At 35.8% G+C, this 23,555-nt stretch overlaps 1 protein-coding gene across 1 annotated transcript in view; it reads right to left on the bottom strand.

Annotated features, from left to right (window-relative positions):
• The window catches only part of Sema3a (semaphorin 3A), a 208,621-nt gene that overhangs the window by 41,645 nt on the left and 143,421 nt on the right, over positions 1-23,555 (bottom strand). The window contains exons 7-9 of the mRNA XM_029535134.1: positions 1,598-1,740; positions 1,142-1,256; positions 988-1,057 (exon numbers count right to left, since the gene is read on the bottom strand). Coding sequence (XP_029390994.1) covers positions 988-1,057; positions 1,142-1,256; positions 1,598-1,740 — 328 coding nt within the window. The remainder of the gene's footprint in view (positions 1-987; positions 1,058-1,141; positions 1,257-1,597; positions 1,741-23,555) is intronic.

Here is a 23,555-nt window from a genome sequence, read left to right as displayed (position 1 = left end):
AATAGGGAATAAAATACCCATGACAGAAGTAGCAGAGACAAAGTTTGGAGCTAGGACAAAGGGATGGACCATCCAGAGACAGCCCCACCCGGGGGTCCATTCCATGATCCAGCTCATTCTTATAGGATCAGAAACTCTAGTTGGGATTAAACAATGCGAATTTCTATCATTTATATTTTATGGCGAAAATTTGTATATATGTTTTGTAGAATAGAGAAATTAAGTTTTAACACGTTCTTAATGATTCTCACATACACTGAAAACCCGAGAAATGTTTGTTACTGTAGGAAGTGGGGAAAGAGAAAAACAGATCGGCATTTGCCACTCCCTTCCCATAATCTTTACTGCACTTGTCTAGTTTAACACCAAAGCTCATTAATACATAGGCATAAGGACATGCAAACAGATTTAGTAATATAGGTTTCTTTTTTTCCAGTTTTAAGTTTATTAAATAATGATGTCAGTGTGATGTATAATGTAATATTTATAAATAAACCGGATTTAGGTTCTACAATTAATCTTTCTCTTTAAACGGCCATAATTACCTCCAGTACTGAGTGGATTCAATATTATTTTAAATGGTCATAGTCACCTATAGTACTTCTGAATAGAATTAATATTATTTTTATTTCAAATACATTGTTACCTCTCATTGCATGTGCTTACTAATAGCCACACCAGTAAGTATATATTTCTTCTAAAAACTCCAGATAGTCTGTCGCTGTGCATGCATAACCCAAAGGACAATTTGTATGAGCCAGTTCTCTTCTTTTACCATGTAGGTTCTGGGCATCCAACTCTGGTTGTTAGCCTTGTTAGCAAGCAGCTTTTCCCCAGGAGCCTCTGAGCAGTCCAAACCCCATGATGATTTTTAAAAGAAAAGATCTAATTAAATCAGTATCAGTGCATGTTCACAGCAGGGATTCACAAACACTCAAAAACCAAAATGACAAAAGAAGCTACAGAATGTAATCAAAATCCATTTACCTTGATGTTGTGAACACTCCATAGACAATCGGATTTTTAGGATCTTTAGAGTTCATTAGGAATACATCCTCTGTTTGAAAACAAAACCCATTAGTTCATAGTTCTGATAAGTGCTTAACATATATATCATATGCATCAAACATCAGCCACTTACGCAATTCATCAAAATGCGTGTCAATGCCATTGGGACCTGGCACAGAGCAAATCAGGCGTGCTTTTAGGAATGTTGTCCATTTATTCACAAGACTTCTGTGTCCTCCAAAGTCATTCTGAAAGATAATAAAAGCCATTCCATAAACAAGTGTGTATAGTAATGTCAATATGTCTTTATTTTATATGTCTTAACTTCAGACACATAAATTCAATCTTCATATTTTAGTTTTGATTATTTTATTATTAAAGAGTGATTTTTTTCTTTTAACCAAGAAGTTCCTCATTCTTCATTTTCAAATGTGTCATAGCCTTTCTAATTGATTGCATGTAAACTATTAATCCATTTATTATATAAGCTTAACCGTATGACTTTTTCAAAAGCAATTAATTATAATATAATTTTCAATCATTTTTAACATTTACATATTTGTCATTAAACTCTTTTATGCCTCCTCACCTTGCATATCTGACCTATTCTAGCATGAGTGGCTTTTCCAGAATGTTCTCCGTCTATTGCATTTTCTCGGAAGAAAAAATATACTTTGTCATCTTCAGGGTTGTCACTCTCTGGGATGAGATGGGCACTGATGAATCTGGGATCTGAGAAAAACAACACATTTATTAATTTACATTTAATGAATAATAATATTACATAGAATTTATTTTTAGTTCTTTCTGACTCCTTTGTGACATGTTAAGAAAGTAATATTTCCTTGCTTAGCTCACTTTTTTCCTGTTGCATATGACCTGATGCTAGTTCATTATGAATTATATCATAAATTATACTGATTTCAAGAGAAGATATTTTTTTCAGAGTGTTAGGCATGGGTTGCAAAAGCTACATAGCTGAAATTATGATAAAATCAATGGTTATTTGTAAAGAAAGCAAAGAAAGAGAAAATGACAAATGATGTAGAATTTACTAGTAATAGCAGAAAGTATATTAACAATCTTCAGAGTCCCTCCTTAAAAGCACTATTATTAATAACTGGGTTGGTGTGGTTGTATATGCTATAAACTAAAATTGTGTAATTGTTTCAAGGTGTTTCCATGCAGTTTGCGGTGTTCAATTCATAGAAAACATTTTTATAAAAGTGCATATATATATATATATATATATATATATATATATATATATATATATTGAGCAAACCATAAAACTAACTTTATCCATTTAAAATCTATGTCATACAGTCCTGATCTAAACCCTTAAATGATCACCATTATCATGTGTTCTATACTGGTGACATCTTCTAAATCTTGCTCTGCTATAATATGCTCCACAGTATGCTTCACAGAGATATACACCTCTTTATTTCAGGCTAATTATACACACTCTGTAAGTAATGTAGAACACCTGAAATGTTTCCCTGAACAAGAATAAAGCAGTAATAATTTATAAATAGAATCACCCAGTGCTAGAAGTCTGAAAGACTCTGAAAATGATAAATCATTTTACCATTAATAATTGATAAGCTTGCTTTAGTGAATAAAATTCTATTGGATGATATACCTCCACATATTTACACACACACTCCTCATGAGGAATGGCCAGCAAACATGTGACATAGTTAGCCTTCCTGTTATAGACCAAGAATTACTACTACACTGATGAGTTTCAACTCTCAAAAATGTGTATGTGTGTGTGTGTGTGTGTGTGTGTGTGTGTGTGTTCACCTGTGTGTGTATTTAAATCTCATGTGCATAAACAATATGGAACAATTCTGAATCTAAACGATGTCTATTCAGTCATTTGTAACTTTTGTGTGGTCCTTGCCAATTAATTTTTCTTTCAGAATTCAGGTGCTTAATTTTTAAAGTGGTTTTACTTTATTTTGAAGTATTTAAAATAAGGTTCTAACATCTTTTATTAATAAACAGTTTATTAAAACTACTTTAAACTTTAGGTATGAATGTGATATTAATGCATATGTAATGCATATCTAATTAGCACTGGCATGGTGCGAAAGGAAATCTTACAGGAAGCCTGGAAATGACCTTCTCAGGCAGATAAAGGGGAATGGTGAAAATTGCATGACTCTGCTTTCACCCTAGAGAAATGGAGGAAGAAGTTGATCAAATGTCACCTTCTAACTGATGCAATGTTTCTACAAATACTGGAGTAACAAAGAATTTAAAGCCACTAAAGTTAACTACCTTTTGTTAGATTCCTTCTTGTAGAAAATAATTTATTTTGAATGTAAAGCTTCAGCAAAATCCATGTTTGTAAGACCATATATAACTTAATAAATTTGAGAAGGGAAGTAGAACACCCCCCCATAACCAAGCATCAACTGAAGAACACACAGCCTTGTAGTTATAATGTATCTTTCATTATTTTGTCATTTTATATTTTAAGACAGAATACATTGTGTTTTCAACTTGATATTCAAATAATTTTACTTTCATGCAACTCTTAGCATCTGTATTTTCATTTTACTAAACAATTTCTATGTATCTACTCTTTATTTTGATTATAGAAGATCACAGACTACTATGATAAATATTTTCTGTCCTCATGATTCTAACACCAACTATCAAATATGAAACTATCCTAATTCTTAAGTTGTATAAGAAAGCACCAAACCAAGAGTTTAGAAAGAAAACAAAGAAGTGGTTCTTACTTTTTCCTCAGAAGTTGAGATGTGAGGAACAAAGGGTGTCTCACCAAGAAGGCAAACATGTACAGGGTGACAGCAACGACAGAGAACATTGCGGCCACAGAGAAGGGAGAGTGGTCAGAGATGTTGGCAGAAAGTTTAGATTTAAGAGATGAAGTTCTACTCGGGGATGAATAAATCCTCACAACAGTGGGACGAAGAAACAATGATGTATTTCAAACATAATAGCATTCATATGTGGCTATATAGAAGAATTGCTACTCTGATTGCTTCAAAGAATAAAATAAGAAAGAGAGTGGAAGTGAGGAGAGAAAAGGCACAGTAAGGCAAGAAGGAAGGAGAAGGAGCCACAGACAAAGCACAGACGCAAAAGAAACCTCGGTGAGCAAGAGATGGCGAGGAGGAAGGAACGGCTACATAAGAGTCATCATTTTAATTTAGACATTTTGGCTTACATTCACTTGTCGAAAGTCAAAGACATGGTGTAATGATTGAAATCATGTAAACTTAAGAAACTTCTGACGTGAACCCATGGCTGAAGAAGAGTTAGTTTACAGGGCCAAATGGAGTGGAGAAGGAACATGACTTCAGGGACCTCAGTTTAGTGCGTTTAAGACTCTTTTAAACACACACACACATACACACACACACACACACACACACACACAGAGAGAGAGAGAGAGAGAGAGAGAGAGAGAGAGAGAGAGAGAGAGAGAGAGAGAGAGAGAGAGAGAGAGAGAGAGAGAATTATTCAGAAGAAGATGAAGTTAGTTGAAATGGAGATGATAAAATGACTCAAAGGATACTGGCTAAATGAGAATAGAACTTAGGCCTTGTTGTGGTTGGAATATAAAGAGCTAAGCATGAGCTCATGTGTTTGCATACTTGGTCCTCAGCTAGCAAGGCCATTTTGGGATGCCAAGGAACCTTCAGCATATTGGGTCTAACTGGATGAAATGGATTGCTAGGGAGTGACCTTCAGATTTCTAGTCCAACCTCATTTCCTGTTCCCTCTTTCCCAGTTTCTGAGATGATCTCAAGACAATTTCCACTACCTAAATATAGGCCTTCCCTGACTGAATGGTCTATGTCAAGTATATTATGAGCAATTAGACTTGTTCTAGTTGGGAGTTTTATTAGAGTGATAAGAAAATTAACTAACACAGATCCTACATCCCAAAGAAAAGTGATTTAATGTAGAAAGAAACTAAGTGGTTGCTACAGAGGTGGTTTTCCATGGTCTTTTCCCAAATTCCCTCTTCAGCCACCCTTTACTTTGACCTCAAGTTTCCTTTTAGATTTCTTTATCTTAAAAATGGAGCTCTTGTCTCTAGCTTCATATGTAGCAGAAGATTGCCTAGTTGGCCATCATTGGGAGGAGAGGCCCTTCATCTTGCAAAAGATTATATGCCCCAATACAGGGGAATGCCAGGGCCAGGATGTAGGAGTGGGTGGGTTGGAAGCAGGGCAGGGGGAGGGTATAGGGAACTTTCAGGATAGCATTTGAAATGTAAATGAAGAAAATATCTAATGAAAAATTGTTTTTTTAAAAAAGAATGGAAACAGGTGGAGATTTAGATGGTATTGGAGTGTCTTGTATTCTTCAGAACACAGGACCAATGCACAGGCCCCAGTTCCTATCTACTCCCCAGTTTCACTAACACAGTTCTTTTTCATTTTTACCAGCATTTCCTTGTATGCATCAGGAAATACCCAATCATCCAGTAAAGATTGGTTTGGATGTGCTTATCTACTGAAAAATGTACTCAGGGCTTTCTACAATTTTCATTTTTTCTTACTTCTTGAGTCTTTTTTAATACTGAAATTGAGTTGTTATCTAATACCATTTTTCCTTTCTATTTTCATCTTTTCTTTCTTCCTTCCTTCCTTCCTTTCTCCCTCCCTCCCCTCCCTCTTTCTTTCTTTCTTTCTTTCTTTCTTTCTTTCTTTCTTTCTTTCTTTCTTTCTTTCTTCCTTCCTTCCTTCCTTCCTTCCTTCCTTCCTTCCTNTTTCTTTCTTTCTTTCTTCCTTCCTTCCTTCCTTCCTTCCTTCCTTCCTTCCTTTCTTTCTTTCTTTCTTTTTTTTTTTCCATTTTCCTATTATCTAAACCTCTCAATTTGTACTTTCTGAACTTTCTGAACTTCACTCTGGATGAATTTTTTCCCCTTTCTACCCTGTAAGTAAACTGATCTAGTTTTCCTTCCATTACTCTGGGATCTTAATTCTGCTTATATAATTGTTTCTCTTTGGACATTTATTCTCTCAAAATCTCATGTGTTCTGCTAACACATCCCCATTGCTTTCTTCTCACAACCAAATTATGCACTCCATGGTTTGGCTTAAAAGTCCTCAGTTCTTCATTTCTGACTTGCTGAATCTGGCCTGGAAGTTCCTTTCGCATTTTCCTTTCAAAGCTGCCTCACTCTTGCACTTCTCATTTTGGTTAGTGCCATCTCTAGTGTCTTTATATAAATAGTCATTTTACCTAAATAGTCTCTAATTCCCGCAGAAGTCCCCTCTGCCTTCTAAATCCTTAAAACTTTTCTCTACTGCTTCACTGCACAGCAGCGGTACATCTGCTGATGTAGTCATGCTCTCATTACTATATGGAAGTGTTTTTGGCACAAATCTAGCGGCTCTATGGTACAACCTGTTTCCTCTAGCCATCTGTGCAATGCTACAGGCATAAACGCAAGTCCACTGATAATGTGTATTGCATACAGCAAACTCCTGGTACCACAGATATGGCAGAGTGGTCATGGTAAGTAAAGATGACACAAAGACAACTGTCACACTGACACACTCGTAATTACAGCTGAAGGTGGTCAGTATATATACTTGAGCTTGGTCAAAATTTAGACCGTAAGAGATCTACCACAAGAAACAAGTGGTGAAAGAAGATGCCAGTTACATCAGTCACAATGTACATAAGGTAGGAAAGAAACAATGAAAATGAATATTGACCACAACCTAGGCTCCACATGTCTTTCCAATTGAATGGACCATGCCTTCCTTCCTGTGTTCCTTCAATGAACCTGTTAACTATCTAAAACACACCTCACCAGTTGCTTTCCTAGCTGTGCTGTTCACATAAAATCACATTTTCTCCTGTCCATTTCTTAGCATGGCAATCTTCTACAAAATTCTTCCTATTATAGTCATCATAGGCACTTAAGTGGCATTTGCAACTCTCTCTGTTTAGTTTCTAAATTTAAGAGGGTTTCCACTCAGCTTCTGCATTTTCCCCGGATCTCTGTCCAGGGACCTATGCCTTTGTCTCTTTTCTCCTAGAATATACATTTAATGTAATTTTTATGCTTTCTGCCTCACCTTCTGAGATTGTACCTTCTTACACCTCTCAGTATGTATGGTGGTTTGGCTAAGAATGGCCTCCCGAGGTTCGTTCTTGTATTTGTATTCTTGGTCACCAGGGAGTAGAACTATTTGAAAGGATTAAAATGATTAGGAGGTGTACTCTTGTTGGAGGAAATCCATCACTGGGGGTGGAAGTCTAGAGTCTCTGTCGCTGCCTACACATCAGGATGTAGTTCTCAGCTATTGCCCCAGCATCTGCCTGCATGCTGCCATGCTTCCTGCCATGATGACAATGGAATAAACCTCTGAAACTATAAGCAAGTCCTGGGAAAATGCTTTCTTGTATGATAGTTGCCATAGTTATGGTGTCTCTTCACAGCAGTAGAACAGTGGCCAACACAGTATGCAAACCTGGTGCATACACCACAGCTGGAATATATAAAACTCTATTTTCAATACTTGTTTTGTTTCTCCTTTTTAGTTGTTCCTTTTTTTTTCTTTGTGGCTGAATACTATATGGAAAACAATATATAAATAAAAACCAAATGATTTGATGAATGGATGGGTGAGTATATAAATAAATTAAACTGAATTCAAAGAAAGAATAACATTACTTCTCTTTGTTTAATTACACTTGTATCTGTTTACTTCATGTGCCTGTCTATATATGTGTGGGAATAATCACCCATGCCATACTAGGGAAGGTCCAACTTGTAGAACTTGGTTCTCATGTTTAACTATGACATGGTCCCATGGACCTTGCTTGTCAGCTTAACAGCAGACAACTTTACTTGTAGATCCATTTTGATGACCCAAAGGTTACAACCAGGGCTGGTCTTGAACTCATGATATGCCTGTCTCTGCCTCTCTTGCATATCTTAAGAGCAGGTGCCACTACAAACAGTTTCCTTTCTGTTTGACATAGTTTGCTTATGTTATTTCAATGGTACAAATTCATTATAGACTCAGAAAAATTTAGGTTTCTGGTTATAAAAGTGATCAGACATGCTTCTCTAACTGCAACTACTTGGAAAAGTTATTGCACAACAATGATTTTTCAAAACGTTCTCGGAAAGTCTGTGAATGTCCTTTGAAGCTAGGAAAGCTTTTCTTCCTTTGATCTTATCCTTCTGCCTTAAATAATTAATGAAGTAAAATTAATTTTGTTTAAAAATTTTTTTCCAAAATTAGATTTCATCAGTTAAGAGTAAAATAACCTAAAACATGTCCCTGTGATCTATGAGCTAAAAACAACACATTTGTTATAAGCCAGAGATTCCTACTGTCCTGAGAATCAAGCAGTACAATAACTTGCCTCACCACCAAATCCTCCAAGGAAAAAGTCTACCACGATCCTTCCCATGGGCTGGCTTTACTACTTTGTGAATTCTCCTTAGGAGCCTAAGATTTTTCCTAGCATTCAAAAAGAAAGCTACCACTCTGTCCAGCTACTTGTAGAAGGGGGCACAAAAGTGAAACAAACAAACAAACAAACAAACAAAGTCTAACTAGTTGGTTTTCTTTTTCAGTCTGTGTCCTATAAACTAAGAGAGCCAAAAGGAAAATGTTGATTTCCACGTCTCAGGAATTCTTGTTTCACTGTTCCACCAAATCCATTGAAACTAACAAATATAAAGAACTCTTGATAATGTAAAGCTATAGCTTCACTACTTGCTCTCATGTTGAAATGTTCTTTACTCTGAAGTTTGCCAAATCCCACGTGATAAGGTTCAAGGAAATGAGCCACCTCACACACTTCAGACTAATTTCTTGGAACGTGGGGCAGGAAGTTGGTGATAATGTGCACTGAAACCTAAACATCAAACGAAGATGGCAAGATCCATTCCAACAAGATCAAAGGGCATGGATCTCACCAGCATAAAGCTTCAATATAAATACCATGAAAGGTAAACATAATTGGAAAACATTCTTTCATTTAGGTAGCTTAAAAGGCATGCCTCTGGCAAAGGGATTTTGTCTTTACAGATACTGTGGTACCTTTTGCAATGCTCTGGGCTCATGGTAGAAGCTAAATAAATAATCTTATTTATTAATCTTGGGCCAATGCTGTTATGTGAAGCGTGGAATTTTTAGTCTCCTTAGTGGCAATAAATCCTGGGTACATACAACACTGTTTTCTCTCCGTCTTTATCTCCTTCACCACCCCCTTGACATTCTTCTGTGTCTCATCCCACAGATGGCGGTTCTTGCAAAATTCACGTTTGGCACCACCTGCCACTTGTAACAGTACCACTCTGTTGAAATATTTTTAGCAGCTGCAAATTAAGCTGTCCTTCAGGTGCAATCTCACACTTAATGGAAATGACAACTTGGCACAGGCCACGTGCTGTGTTACCTTTATGATTCATTTGAAAGGTTTAGCTTATTTAAATACAGAACCATTTTGCTGGTCTCAGCATTAGAAGCAATTGGAATATCAAGTTTGCCCATATTTGGGCCAGAATTTGGCTGGACTTTTCCACTCAACCAACAAGTTCCACCAGCTAGGGCAATTTTAGAATTTTTTTTCTGAAAATGAATTAATTGTATATAAATATTAATCAGAGTTTCAGAATTATCAGTGCATTTTGATGAGAGTTATTATTTTCTAAGATATCATTTTTATATAGTCCTTTGGAAGAAAAATGATGGAATTAGTGATTTTCATCTCTCTCACACATATACCAAAAGGCCTAGTGAATGTTCCATCCAGACACAGACATTTGTAGTGAAAGTACATCAGTGGTTGCTGAGTAGGGCAGCAAGAACATCATAGCATGACTGCAGGAAAACAAATGAACAACAAACAACTCAAGTCACACAGTTCTCTCAATCAGTGGAGGCCTATCTAAGAAAGGGAAAGTGAGGGAAAGTATGCTTAAAATATTGCTGCTTGTATACTATGAAGGCACACTCACCTTTTCTTAAACTTTTAAATGGGATCCTACTGACACTAAGACAGTATGCTCTTAGGTGATAGGAGTTAAACAATAACATAGATATTATTTTTTTAACTCACTAAATATTTAATGTTAAACTAGATCAAATAGAGCCATGCATGGTGGTTTGACTTAAAATACCAACATTTCAGAGGCTGAGGCAAGAGCTAATGAGTTCGGGGCTAATCTAGCCTACATAACATGCCACAGTGCAGCCTGAATGGAAAGCCTGTTCCTCATCTAAGTACAAAATGTGAGTTAATGTCAACTAGCCTCAGCTTGCTGTCAGAAAGTAGCTATCTCTGAGGAATGTTTGGAAAATTTAAAAAGGGATAATTCAGCTCTATCTATGTCTCTCTAAAGCATTCCGTGGGCTTTCAAAACTGCTAGTGGATACTAATTTATAGCACTGTTTATAAAACTCAGTGATATCCTATAAAGTATAAATGTTTAAAAGTTAATGGTAGCATAAACTTTTACAGCTAGCAAAGCAAGCTGAATTAGACACTGGTTGATAAGGAAGCTATAAACCTGTTAGGAACAACTGAGAAAAGTAGACTCATTGTAAATTATGTAATGAGTAAAACTCTCTTGTTTCCAGTACCGAAGCCTCTGGAGTCAAAACATTTACTAAGCAACTAGCTGGGAAGTTGGTAAGGGAAAAGTCATCAGAGATGGCAGCCAGCAACCAGAATAGCAGGCAAAAGGGACTGCTTTCTTCCTTTAGCTTTGTGCAGAAGGGCAAACAAAAGTCCCAAAGAACCATTTGATCAGGAACAAGGCCCAGAACATTGAGAATGCAAGGCATGTAGCTGAAGGTCATCCCACATTCCTGGCTAACAGCAGAAGCAGAGGAGATATATCATTTTTTTGGCCGTGGAATAGAGAAGCATCTGGTTGCCAAGGAACAGGCCTGGAAGAAGTTTTGCAGCTTAGCTGGCTGGGTAGCTGTGAGAAGCCCTTAGAAGAGTTTAACCCGAGGAAAAGTTTGAGACTAGTCACACCCTGGAGAGTGAAGGGAGGATTCCAAAAGAAAATGAAAGAGAATGCAAACAAAAGCACCAGGCAGTGCTGATTGTGTAGCTTCCTGGGCTGAATGCATACCATTCTAAAATTCACTCACCCTGAAAGAGATTAAGATACAGAAGATGTTAAAGTACATCCTAGTAGCTGACAGAACTCAACAGGGTTAAGCCCTTTCTCCTGCTTCAAGCCTCATCGACTGTCCACACTAGTTATCCTACTGTGTGCTGCAAGCTGTACATTAAAGCTAATTGCTGTACTGTATGGATTAAGACACTTGTTTTTGACATGATTGAAAAGCTGGTGGAAAGTTTACTGCTTTCTACTATAACCCAGTAGGACTATTTGAACGAAATGGTCATAACCTGTCCAGATGTCTGCAGCATTCCTCATCTGAAGGGAAATTATACCAAAGGAAGTGAAAGCCTTTGGGATATTGGAATTATTAGCATAAACATGTGAAGTTATCAAAACCATCACAGTGGAGTGTCAGGCCTTCAGCCATCCACGTCAAAGCTCATTAATCTCCACTTCCAACCTTTTCTTTCTTGATGTCATTTTGGAGGTAGGGAATGTCTTTTTAACTAATTTACTCATCCTGTTTAAAGCACCCCTATTCTGAGACATTCTAGACTATGCTCTTTACATCAAAGCCCACACTCTTCCAATCATCCTTCTTTCCCATCACCATCACAGAATACTGACATGGCACATTTGAGAACATGCAATTGTATGAAGCTTTCCTGAGACCTGAAAACTGTAGACTCCATCAAAAGTCATCCAAATTACTTCGATCCTTCTTAGAATGAGGAACAAATACCCATGAAAGGAGTTACAGAGACAAAGTTCAGAGCAGAGACTGAAGGAATGACCATCCAGAGACTACCCCACCTGGGGATCCATCCCATAAACAACCACCAAACCCAGATACTATTGCAGATGCCAACAAGAGCTAGCTGACAGGAGCCTGATATAGCTGTCTCCTGAGAGGCTCTGCCAGTGCCTGACTAATACAGAAATGGATGCTCAGCACAGGATAAAGCACAGGGTCCCCAATGAAGGAGCTAGAGAAAGTATCCAAGGAGCTGAAGGGGTTTGCAGTCCCCTAGGAGGAACAACAATATGAACTAACTACTAACCCCAGGGCTACCTGGGACTAAACCACCAATCAAAGAAAACACAAGGAGGGACTTGTGGCTCTAGCTGCACATGTAGCAGGGGTTGGCCTAGTTAGTCATCAATGGGAGGAGAGGACATTGGTCCTGTGAAGGTTCTATGCCCCAGGATAGGGCAATGCCTGGGCCAGGAAGCAGGAGTGGGTGGGTTGGGAGAAGGGGTAGGGGGGAGAGGATAGGGGATTTTAGGAGGGGAACTAGGAAAGGCGATAACATTTGAAATGTAAATAAAGAAAATATCTAATAAAAAAGTCATCCAATTGTTCACCACCCCCAAAAACTAGGTTCACCTCCCTTTTACTCTACTACCCTAGCAAGGCAGACTACAATTTTTTCTATTCTTTAGTTCTCTTCTATGGTCAGTTGTGACAACATTTTGAATGGCCTCTTCCTACCTTCCAAAAACACTTTCTGAAAATTATACCAGTGCATTTTTTCTCATTTGCATATTTGCTGTTCTTCTGTACTTACAATTAATTACCTTTACAGTGCTGTGCATTGTGCACCTTCAAACAGATCTGCCAGACAAGTTTCACCATTTATCTTTGAATCTTCCTTAGTTCTTTAGAGGTTTGATCTTAAGATACCATTTGAACTCTACTGACAGTTACCAGTGACCTGCCTTCACTTAGTTCCTGGTGATATAACTACATGGTGGTAATCACACTAGCACAGTAGCTTATTTTTGGCGTCTATCTTGAAATCTCATCCATAAAGTGAAAATATGGGAATGTCACAATGATGAAACAGCCTACCAGAGCTAAGGAACGTCCACCTAATGAATACTAGTATGAAATAAGGGGTATTTTTGTTATCCGTAAAGAAGGGACCTATTAAACTAACTTAGAAGTTAGGCAAGACTATGTGGGCAATATTATCCATACTGACATGCATAATATTGATATGACAAGACTTGGCATAGGAGACTGGAAATTTCACTTGTAGAGCTAGACCTTAATTAAAATAGTTCCTAGCCAAACCAAGTCTGTGTGGACCACAGACTCAATGGATGATTACTTGTCAAATGGTCGTGTGAAGGTTCTATGCCCCAATATAGGGGAATTCCAGGGCCAGCAAGCAGGAGTGGGTGGGTTGGGGAGCAGGTGGATGGTGGAGGGGATAGGGGATTTTTAGAGGGGAAACTAGGAAAGAGGCTAACATTTGAAATGTAAATAAGGAAAATATCTAATTAAGAAAAACTAGTTTGTGTAGTGAGTACCCTAAGTGGAGTCTTGTACTGTTTGTTTTTAAGTTGCATTTGGTGTAATCAAAGTTACGATATTTGTGCCTAAAAAAATGTAAGGATTCAAAATGACTTTGATGTGAAGTGAATAAGAATTCTGAGGGAGAAAATGATTGAAGCATCCCTGGGTGATGTGCTGCTTCTCTTCTTCACAAGCATTCTGGATATTGTAGCTAAATCTCCAATTCTCTGAGGTTTTCAGCCTCAGAAGCTTGCTAACTTCTCCTCTGTCACGACTGCTATCTTACTATCAATTTTAATTTGAAACTACTTCTCAAAGACTTTTCATAGATATCATTGATACTTTAATTTTGTTTCATACATTTTTCTAGTCTATCAATGGTTTTTGTAATGTTTTAATTCTTATCAGAAAAAAACCACCTCTAACACTGATAGTACTTCATAACTAATTAATGTATTGATGTCCATTCTATGTTTACCATTGTCCTTGGAACATTATTAGTAGGACTAGACTATCATCTGGCACTTTATGAACATCACACACATAACTACCATAGAGCATGCTGCTTATCAACACTCTGAAGAGCATATTTCAGATACCTCAGTAGAAGCTAATTTTATCTCACAAACTGTAGAAGCCCTGAAAGTACATTGACAAACATGTAGATCAATGGAATAGAATTGAAGATCCAGAAATGAATCCACACACCTATGGTCACTTGATTTTTGACAAGGGAGCTAAAACCATCCAGTGGAAAAAAGACAGCATTTTCAACAAATGGTGCTGGCACAACTGGCAGCTATCATGTANAAGAATGAGAATTGATCCATTCTTATCTCCTTGTACGAAGCTCAAGTCTAAGTGGATCAAAGACCTCCCCATAAAACCAGAGACACTGAAATTGATAGAGGAGAAAGTGAGGAAAAGCCTCAAAGATATGGGCACAGGGAAAAAATTCCTCAACAGAACACCAATGGCTTGTGCTGTAAAATCAAGAATTGACAAATGGGACCTCATAAAATTGCAAAGCTTCTGTAAGGCAAAAGACACTGTCAACAAGACCAAAAGGCCACCAACAGATTGGGAAAGGATTTTTACCAATCCTAAATCTGATAGAGGACTAATATCCAATATATACAAAGAGCTCAGGAAACTGGACTCCAGAAATTCAAATAACCCCTTTAAGAAATGGGGTACAGAGCGAAACAAAGAATTCTCAACTGAGGAATACTGAATGGCTGAGAAACACCTGAAAAAATGTTCAACATCCTTAGTCATCAGGGAAATACAAATCAAAACAACCCTGAGATTCCATCTCACACCAGTCAGAATGGCTAAGATTAAAAATTCAGGTGACAGCAGATGCTGGCGAGGTTGTGGAGAAAGAGGAACACTCCTCCATTGCTGGTAGGATTGCAAGCTTGTACATCCACTCTGGAAACCAGTCTGGCGGTTCCTCAGAAAATTGGACATAGTACTACCAGAGGACCCAGCAATACCTCTTCTGGGTATATACCCAGAAAATCTTACAACTGGTAATAAGGACACATGCTCCACTATGTTCATAGCAGCTTTATTTATAATAGCCAGAAGATGGAAAGAATCCAGATGTCCCTCAATAGAGGAATGGATACAGAAACTGTGGTACATTTACACAATGGAGTACTACTCAGCTATTAAAAACAATGAATTTATGAAATTCTTGGGCAAAGGATGTATCTGGAGGATATCATCCTTAGTGAGGTAACCCAGTCACAAAAGAAGTCACTAGATATGCACTCACTGATAAGCGGATATTAGCCCAGAAACTTAGAATATCCAAGATACATTTTGCAAAACACAAGAAAACCAAGAAGGAAGACCATCTTGTGGATAATTCATCCCTCCTTAGAATAAGGAACAAAATGCCCATAAAAGGATATAGGTACTGAGACAAAATTTAGAGCTAAGATGAAAGGATGGACTATCCAGAGACTACCCCATCTGGGAATCCATCCCATCATCAGCCACCAAACCCAGATACTAATGCACATGCCAGCAAGATTCTGCTGAAGGGACCCCGATACAGAGGCCTCTTGTGAGGCTATGCCAGTGCCTGGCAAACACAGAAGTGGATGCTCACAGTCAGCTATTGGATGGAACACAGGGCCCTCAATGGAGGAGCTAGAGAAAGTACCCAAGGAGCTTAAGGGGGCTGCAACCCTATAGGTGCAACAACAATATGAATTAACCAGTACCCCCTGAGCTCATGTCTCTAGCTGCATATGTAGCAGAAGATGGCCTAATCAGCCATCATTGGGAAGAGAGGCCCTTTGGTCTTGCAAACTTTATTTGACCCAGCACAGGGGAAGGCCAGGGCCAAGTAGTGGGAGTGGGTGGGTAGGGGAGCAGGGGCGTGGTGGGGTATAGGGGTCTTTTGGGATAGCATTTGAAATGTAAATAAAGAAAATAATAATAATAATAATAATAACAAAGAAAGTACATTGACTTCATTAAAAAAATTAATGATTGGATTCCTTGGTGGGGCAGTCTCTGGATGGTCCTTCTTTCCGTCTCAGCTTCAAATTTTGTATCTGTAACTCCTTCCATCGGTATTTTGTTCCCCAATCTAAGGAGGAATGAAGTATCCACACTTTGACTTGCCTTCTTCTTGAGTTTCATGTGTTTTGCAAGTTGTATCTTGGGTATTCTGAGTTTCTGGGCTAATATCCACTTATCAGTGAGTGCATATCACGTGAACTTAGGACTTAAAGGATTAGACAAAATTAAGAATATTGAACATGTAAATTAATCATCAGTCAGACATCTGTGCTTTATAATGACAAATATGGAGGAGAGGTATTTTGTTTACTTTATACTTAACCCAGATATATCAACTGAAATGTTTATTGGCATTTCTATCATTTTACATATTTATCCTTTCTTACCTGCAGGAACCTACAATATGCTTAACTGTATTAGACCTTCAGTAACTAAATTCATGCCATAAATGTGCTCATTTGTCCTCAGCTCTGCTCTCACTATCCATGCTGTGCTTTTGAGCTATATTGAGTATAAAGTAGTGTGTGATTAGATTAAGTGGTTTAATAATTTGATCAAATAAAACAAAACTTCATGCTATAAGTGATTTCTAGGAAGAAAAAAATTAGATTATTTCATAATGTTTGAAGGCACACTCAAATTCCTTTGGGGCCTTGATTTTTAGTTTATTTAAGCATTTCAAAGACTTAGGTCATACTTTGTATCCCTCTCAAATTTCAACAAATCATAAATATTTGGAAGAAAAATCATTATGCTCTTACATGTGATTTGAGAGATTGATAAAATATATTCTTCTTTAAAGAGAAAATTGTGCAGTAAGTGGAGTCCAGAGTCACAAAGTAAATACTTTTTATAAATTAATATTAAAAAAATTTTTGAACTTCAGAAAAAGCATGCTCTTACACCCTTATTTCTACCAAAATTTAGCTTCCTGTTTCGAAAGCCCTAAGAAAAGAGGCAGTTCATGCTCAAGCGATGACAATACTAAAATCATCTCTTAAAGAAAAATTGGTAGAATTTCAAGAATCATGACACTTTCTGACTCACCTCATTTGAAATTAAAGAATGTCTTTCTTCCCTTTGCCAGAAATCTATCAGTTTTGTCTAGTGTGCTTACTCTGATTTAAATAAGTGTGATTTATTTTTTTAAGCTTCCATGCCTAGTTAAGGAACTAAGATACACACACACACACACACACACACACACTCAACACACCAAGGAGATAGAGTAGAATACAACTATGGTTTAAATCCCACTAAGAAGGGAAGAAAACACTTGAGCACTTCCTGTCACATCCTCCTGCCATATTTCACTCCCTCCTAAGACTGAAAATAGAGACCCCCCCCCCCAAGGCTGAGATGCAGCTTGGATAATCATATGTAGCTTTTAGAGTAATTGTAATAATTTCACTTGGATTATCATTCTCTCTCCATGCATTAGGAACTTCAATTTGGGTTCATTATTTCTTTATATCATGTTAAAGCATTATTATCTAATCCTAGTTCATGTGCTTATATTTACCAGTAGAAAAGTTATTCATCTTATTTTTAAACTTGGAATAAAACATAGCATCTGTACATTTTCTTCTTCAATAATTATCTTTATAATAATTGCTTACTTGTGCTTAGATTCTTCATTTGTTTTCATTCTTAGCTTTTCTTTTTGTGAAACACTACCATTCTTAGTATTACAATCCCATATAACAAAAATGACTTAAAAATCTCTTCCATTTTTGTCGAGGCACTGACATCTTCCATAGTGGTATTATGCAATTTTCTTGATCTTATGTCTTGTATATGATTCAGTGACAAACTGGTTGATGAGGTGAAATTGTGTCCCAAAATGAACAAGCAAATCAAGTAAGGAACACAAGCATGAAGTGCCAGCTTAAGCCACCTGAAATATAGGCATATATTTAATTTCCAAACATAACTTTTCCTTGGAAATAAGTCATGCGGAAAAACTGACTTTTTGAGTCACACTTTCATAAATAAAGACTACTTTCCACATCATTCTAATAATTACTGGCTAAAACCTTTCTGGATGTGTAATTACAGAAAATGTTTTTCACTGTGAAAACGTAAAGATGTCTCATGACAGATGGAGAAGCGATGCTTGTGCTGTCTGTCCTTTTTGCAGGGCAGCCGGCAGTCTCTAGATTCCTTAAATGTTTCCCCACAGGCAGGGCACCTTGCCTACCTCCCTGCTGCAGCCCATGTCTCTGAGTCTATGAAGAAGATATCCCTGAGAGAATGCACTTTTCCTCATCGCATAAAATAATGATTCAGGAACCAGGGAAGATTTAGGTCAAGTTGCATTTGACAAGTGCTTTGGTGACTTTGTAATAGTCTGAGTGTTATTACAGCTAGAACATAATTATCTTGATTACAACACCAGAGAAGGTTCAGTCCTTCTATCATTTTCTGGTCAGAAAACGTTCTCAAAAAATACCAGAAAGTCACGTTTTACTGGAAAAACACATTTGACGGCAGTATAATTAGCAGTTTCTACAGCATTTGTTTGTAAGAGGCAATGGTACTTTTGATTTTTTAGAAAAATGTCTAGTTAGATGGTGAAGGAAATTGAAGACAGAGACGCATACTGCTTATAGCACAGTTTTTGAAGTAGTTTGATTTTGCAGAAAACAATTATTTTATGTCCTGTTAATCTGAAAGAACTTTTCTCTTCAAAAACAATAATTCTAGTTTCACACTGAAGCCTTTTTGTACTTTCCTAATCTCTCTTTTGTACTCTTAATTATTTCAAATACATTATTACTTTTTATTATTTTGTATCTTATCAATGTAAAACAAATGGTAAGACAACTTTAGTTTTATCTATGCAATTTTTGAAATGTTGGGTTTCTTACATAGAGCATGCCATTTTAAAATATATTACTCTATAATTTGAGATGTAATATCATAATACAAAAGTTGTAAGTTGTAAATTAATACTTACATTTCTGGCTTTATATTATTATTCCCATATATTATTTTACATTAAAATATTTTCTAGATTAAAAAAATCTGTTACTGTTTTATCACCCGTGTTATTATTTAAAAGAAAATATTATTCCTGAACGAATTCTGATGGAAAACAGTTAATTCATCTTAATCTAAAGGCAATTTAGGGGAAGGTATAGGCTATTGTAAGATGTTGGAAGATTTTTTTAATTCTTGGTGGACTGCTTTGGCACTGTGCTTCTTGAGTGATTACTTCTATGAAGTTCAACCCCTGCCCTTAATTAAATGACTCATTTATTTTTTGGTTATAATTCCTCATACAGTGAGGACACACCTCACTGATGGAAGAAGGCCAATGGCGGATGGCAGAGTTTGAAGTAGATTACACCATGGACAAACCTAGTTTAAACAATGACCTCTATCTTTATTCCACCCCTGCCTTAATTTTGGATTCTAAAACATTAGATATCAAATTTGCTGTATCTCTTCTTTAATAATGCATACTATAATATATTTTGGTAATTTAATTTACTCCATGGAAACTTTAAATGGAGGATATTGAATAGGGTATACATTCTGCTTTAGTCATTATGTATGATCTCTGGAACTCTCCCTTAAACACATTCCCCAGGAGACATATGTTGCTAATTATTCCAAGGGGCATACATATAAGAGCAATGTTTTTTGTTAAGATAATATTTCAGTGCTTTAAAATATGTACAAATAAGACAGCTCTTCATTTAAATAATTGCTGTAGGGTAGAATTCTTTAACTTTGGCTTTTAAAAAACTTTTTCAAGAAAAGTATATTACTTTATTATTTATTTAAAAATGTATATAGGGTTTCATATGTATTTCCTATGTATTATCTTTGAAAATAGCAGAACTAGCCAAGCATTGTGGCATTAGCCTTTAATTCCAGCACTTGGGAAGTAAAGGCAGGCAGATCTCTATAAATTTGAGGTCATCCAGTTCTATAAATCCAAACCAAGAGAGCCAGTGCTCTGTTACACTGAGAAACCCTGTCTTGAAAACCCATAAAATAAAATAAAATAAAATAGCAGAACTATGTACATTATATAATATTAGTGAATCAAATAAAATATAATTTATCATATAAAACCATAATATTAATATTAAATAAACAAATGTAGGATTCAGTAACTACTTCATCTTTACCACTCAGAGCAGGTTATTGTTAACCTCTCAAAGACCATACTGTTTTTTTAAATATTTATTTATTGTATGTACGTGAGTACACTGCTGGTGTTTTCAGACACATCAGAAGAAGTTATCCAATCCCATTACAGATGATCATGAGGTACTATGTGGTTGCTGGGAATTGAACTTAGGATCTCTGGAAGAGTAGTCAGTGCTCTTAACCACTGAGTCATCTCTCCATCCCAGGCTATACTATTTTTATTACTTGAAGCACTCTACAGGGCTGAGGGAGGACAGAGGATCTCAGAAGAAGCCAATTAAAAGTCAATAAACATCATCCTATAGAGGATTTCTGGAGTACACCATTTCAAGTATTTCTTTCTGCACAGACCTATTTTCTAAAATATCAGTGCATTGAATCGTTAAAACTTTCAAACACTCAATGTGATGACCATGAGGGCAACAATATGAACAAAATGACAAATTCATGGTAAAATTGCCGCAAAGGCTATTAATCTACTCTTAATCTTTGTTCAGTGAACATATCCCAATCAATCTATTTATTTTCCTTTTCCTGTTTTTAATATTTCAACATTTTCAATAGAGATTTGTTTCTATAGATATATTTTATCTTGAATAATAAATGTGTGTGCTAAACCTGATACCTCTATCTTATTTTAAATAAATAAAGGTTTCCCTCACTATATTTTAATATGACTAGGAAATAATGAATAATGTCTTTAACATAGATTAAACATAAGTAAGGTTTGATTTCTTTTTTTCTTTTTTTTTTTTTCTTTTTGAGACAGGGTTTCTCTGCATTGTCCTGGCTGTCCTAGAACTTACTTTGTAGACCAGGCTGGCCTCGAACTCAGAAATCCACCTGCCTCTGCCTCCCAAGTGCTGGGATTAAAGGTGTGTTCCACCACCGCCTGGCTGAGGCTTGCCTTTTAATCAATCTGCTTTTACATTAGACATTGAAAAATACTAAAATATCAAAAAATACTATTCATTAACAATACTGTATTTAATACTATCTCATATTAGAATAAATTTAATAAGGATTATTACAGAAATACAATGGTGACAATAGTTGGATAAAGGAAATAATGAAAAAATAAATTCCCTGCTTTGAAAAATGATTTTTGTAAGATATTACTGATACTAATAGAAAAGGTAAGAAATCATATAAAAATTAAAATACAGATATAACATAAATGCAACTTAATGATTTATATAACAAGACCTCAAATATTTATATATTACTGTAATTTTTGATTCTTTAATGATACAAATGATAAAAGTATTGCTATATAATAATTTAATGATATAAACTACCAATAAGTATGACACAGTTCTAAAACCAATATCTATGCTTAGTTTCTTCTGATAGTGGAATTGTAAGAAATAGAGTCAGAAGATAATCTTTTAATTTTTCTTCATCCTTTAATAAACATTTATTTTATTATAACAAAACTGTTTAGCTTAATGAAAGACATATATTCTTAGAAAATTCTCTCTGTCAACAATTACAAAGGTTGGCTAAGATTAAATCATTATTGTTTTGTGTGTTGAAATGACTAAATTTACTCTAACAGTGCAGGGTGCCAATTGTTGAACTTCTGTTAAGAAGAAAATAAAATGATATTCACCATTTTTATTTGCCTCCATTTCCAGTCATTTCCTTCTATAGAGTAACCTCTTTTTCATGTTACAATATTTCTTATGACTTTCCTTAGGTTTTTGTTTGTTTGTTTAAGACTGCTTATCAGTAGAATAATATCTTTTAAGATATTTAGTTCTATTATCTACAGTTTTACTGATTCTAGGTGATTTCCAGTTTTGCTTCAAATGAAAATGAATTTCCAATTTCTCTCAATCTTAAACTCCCTTACATCTATATTCTAACAAATAACTATGGGTGTTTGGACATAAGTCGCATACCCTTGTACTATTTGATTGTGAAACCTTCAGTTTGTGTTTCTGACATTCATTTGAAAACCTGGACTTCAGATAGTATTCTTATGTAAAGGTTGAATGCATTTTTCACGCTTTTGTAAAATGTGACACAAACAAATGTGTTTGGTTTGATTCTCTAACTCTCCTGAATGATTGTCACTCAGATGCACGTTTCCTTTGTGATTCCATTCCTGTGGTCTTTGGGTTTGTATTCTTTGCTCACTCTCAATGTAATCATTTGTATTTTACTATCAAATTTTAAGGGTCATTGAATAAGGGAATATTCTCCTTTTCTGTCATATGTGTTCTGACATTTTTTCTAGTCTTCTTTTTGTCTTTTGATAACTTATGGAGTACTAGCATGTATCAAAATGTCATTAATATACTATCATATATCAAAAACCTTAAAATCTGTTGAATAAATAAATAATTTCATTAGAAGGGAGATGGAAAGTAAATGTCTTTTACCTTATGGGGTAATAATGCTTTTTGAGGTACAAAGACAGTTTGGAAATATAGCTATTTAACCTCACAGAGATGATATGTACTACTAGAGTTCTTCAATTTCTCTGTATGTTATCATTGAAAGCATGGATTTCTCCTATTCGGTACTGTTTCTTCTGATAATCTTAGCTCCTAGTGTGTGCACATTGCATGCAGAAAATAGAAATTAGCCACAGTAGCACACTGGTACCTGATAAAGATATATCATATATTATTACATGGAATTCTAGAAGGACACAGAAAAGAACAATAGGGAAAGATGTGAGAAAAATAGCCTGTGCTAATGATTAAGGTGATTGATAAACCTACTTATATACAGATAAATAGAAATACTGTTGAAAGGGATGAGACTACATTTCAGAAAACTGAAGCTCCTCATTAATAATTGATAAACAGTAACGGAAATTGATAGGTCAATCTCCACCAAAATAACTGTTCAAAATAAACTGTTAAATTATTAATAATGCAGTTCTTTTACCTCTGTAATATCCTATTACATAGTATCTTAATTGTTTTTTTACTGACAACCATATGGTCAGTTATAAAATGAGAATCTGAGTACCCCTGGAAATGAAGAAATGTTCAAATAAAGTTTCACTATCTTCTAACACTGTGAAAAAAAAAAAAATCTTAAGTGTGTATGAAACCTAACTTGCATTGCAAATCTAGGGGTTAAATCTTCGATAGAAGACTATGTTATATAGTTCATTTATATTTATTTCAACCTTTGAAGATGTAGATAACATTTTAATGGTTTGACTATTACAGTTGTCTGATAAAAAGAAAGTCTCATTAGGAAATAGATGATCTATTAACCTGACTTCCATTTTCTCTTCCCTCTTTTTAAAAAAGATCTTTTTAAATATCATAAAGGAATGTAGATCGATGTTCTTCAGAAATTTTATTTTTCTGTAGTACTTCCACAACCTAAAGAGCATTTAAACATTCCAAGTAATTAAAAGTGCAATTACTTGTTGGTTTCAATCACTGAGTTAAAGAGCTGTCCAAG

This window comes from Mus pahari, chromosome 2 (assembly GCF_900095145.1).
Source record: "Mus pahari chromosome 2, PAHARI_EIJ_v1.1, whole genome shotgun sequence".
NCBI lineage: Eukaryota > Metazoa > Chordata > Mammalia > Rodentia > Muridae > Mus > Mus pahari.
This window is presented reverse-complemented; position numbering and strand designations above follow the sequence as displayed.